The sequence below is a fragment of the Humulus lupulus genome, chromosome 1, assembly GCF_963169125.1.
Source record: "Humulus lupulus chromosome 1, drHumLupu1.1, whole genome shotgun sequence".
Classification (NCBI taxonomy): domain Eukaryota; kingdom Viridiplantae; phylum Streptophyta; class Magnoliopsida; order Rosales; family Cannabaceae; genus Humulus; species Humulus lupulus.
This window is the reverse complement of record NC_084793.1, coordinates 121123233-121125307: the sequence shown is the minus strand read 5'-3', so window position 1 is coordinate 121125307 and position 2075 is coordinate 121123233. Positions and strand designations below refer to the sequence as shown.

General features: G+C 38.4%; 1 protein-coding gene across 1 annotated transcript; it reads left to right on the top strand.

The window, feature by feature from the left end:
* Positions 1-697: 697 nt before the first annotated feature.
* LOC133821053 (uncharacterized) lies at positions 698-1363 on the top strand. Its single transcript, XM_062253576.1, has one exon. It carries the CDS (start codon positions 698-700, stop codon positions 1361-1363), a length of 666 nt encoding a protein of 221 aa, XP_062109560.1.
* Positions 1364-2075: the final 712 nt, after the last annotated feature.

Below are 2075 nucleotides of genomic sequence, written 5' to 3'. Positions count from 1 at the left end.
AGACCATGAGTATGGGGGGTAACTTACAACCAGCTCCTATGGGCCAAGTAGCGGAGGTTTCTTGTGTTTATTGTGGAGATGGGCATACATTTGATAATTTTTCTTCTAATCCCGCTTTGGTTTGTTACTTGGGGAATCAAATTGCCGACCGCAACAATCCATATTCCAAATCTTATAATCTGGGTTGGAGGAATCATCCAAACTTTTCTTGGGGAGATCAAGGGGCTAGTTCAAGTGGTGCAGCCATGCCAAACAAGCCTACTTTATCCATCGGGTTTTTCTCAACAACAACCAAGAGCTCAACCTCCTCCTCCACAAGTTTCTCAAACAAGCTCTTCGGAGAATTTGATGAAAGAGTACATGGCCAAGAATGATGCAGTGATTCAAAGTCAAGCGGCAACAAGATGGTCAATTCCAAAGATTTTTAGATGTTTTGAAGCAGCTCCACATCAACATACCGTTGGTGGAAGCTTTGGAACAAATGCCCAACTATGTGAAGTTCTTGAAGGATATTTTGACAAAGAAGATGAGGCTTGATGAATTTGAAACGGTAGCTTTGACTGAAGGTTGTAGTTCTATTTTAAAGAATAAAATTCCTCCCAAGTTGAAGGATTCAGGCAGTTTTACAATTACTTGTTCTATTGGTGGTAGAGATGTTGGTAGAGCACTTTGAGATTTGGGGGCTAGTATTAACTTGATGCCCATATCGATTTTCAAGAAGTTGGGAATTGATGAAGCAAGGCCAACCATTGTCACTTTACAATTAGCGGATCACTCTATGGCACACCCGAAAGGCAAGATTGAAGATGTACTTGTGCAAGTTGATAAGTTCATTTTTCCGACGACTTTCATTATTCTTAATTATGAAGCGGATAGGTATGTTCTAATAATTTTGGGGAGACCATTTCTTGCTACTAGAAGGACTTTGATTGATGTTAAAAAAGGAGAGCGTACTATGAGGATGAATGACCAACAAATCACTTTCAATGTGTTCAATGCTATGAAGTTTCCAGATGAGATTGTGGAGTGCTCTTCTTTGAGTGTGATTGATGCTATTGTGGCTGAAAAATTGCATAAAGAAACTTGTAAAGATAAAATGGGGGTGATTTCACTTGAAGAGATGAGTGAAGATGAAGAAACCCAAGTTACATGGGTGGAATCCCAGCAGCATTTTACTAAATTTGGAAGGAATTTTGAGTCCTTGGAGTTATCAGAAAGAAATTTAAAGCCTTCCAAGCGATCTATTCAAGAACCACCAAAGTTGGAATTTAAGCCTTTGTCTAGTCATTTGAAGTATGCTTATTTGGGTTATGAAGAGACTTTGCCCGTGCTTGTTTCTACGATGTTGGGAGTTGAAAAATAGAATATGTTGCTTGATGTGTTGAAGAAATACAAGAAGGCTATTAGTTAGACTATGGCAAATATAAAGGGTATAAGTCCCTCACTTTGTATGCATAAGATTTTGTTGGAAGATTACTGTAGTAACTTTATTGAGCAACAATGAAGGCTTAATCCCATTATGAAGGAAGTGGTGAAAAATGAGGTGATCAAGTGGTTAGATGCTGGGATTATTATTCTTAGGTCAACCTGGTTCAATGTGTTCCCAAGAAAAGTGGAGTCACAGTGGTAGCTAATGATAACAATGAGTTGATTCCCACAAGAACAGTTACGGGTTGGCGTGTTTGTATGGATTATCAAAAGCTAAATAAGGCAACAAGAAAAGATCACTTTCCTCCGCCTTTTATTGATCAAATGCTTGATAGATTAGTGGGGAAGGAGTATTATTGCTTTCTTGATGGGTATTCAAGCTACAATCAAATTTTTATTGCTCCTGGAGATCAAGAAAAGACCACTTTTACTTGCCCATATGAGACATTTGCTTTCCGAAGGATGCTATTTGGGTTATGTAATGCCCCCGCTACTTTTTCAACGTTGTATGATGGCTATTTTTTCTGATATGGTGGAGAAAACTCTTGAGGTGTTTATGGGTGATTTTTTGGTATTTGGTGAATGTTATGATGTTTGTTTGGCTTATCTTGAGAGGTTGTTAGAGAGATGTGAAGAAACAAATTTGG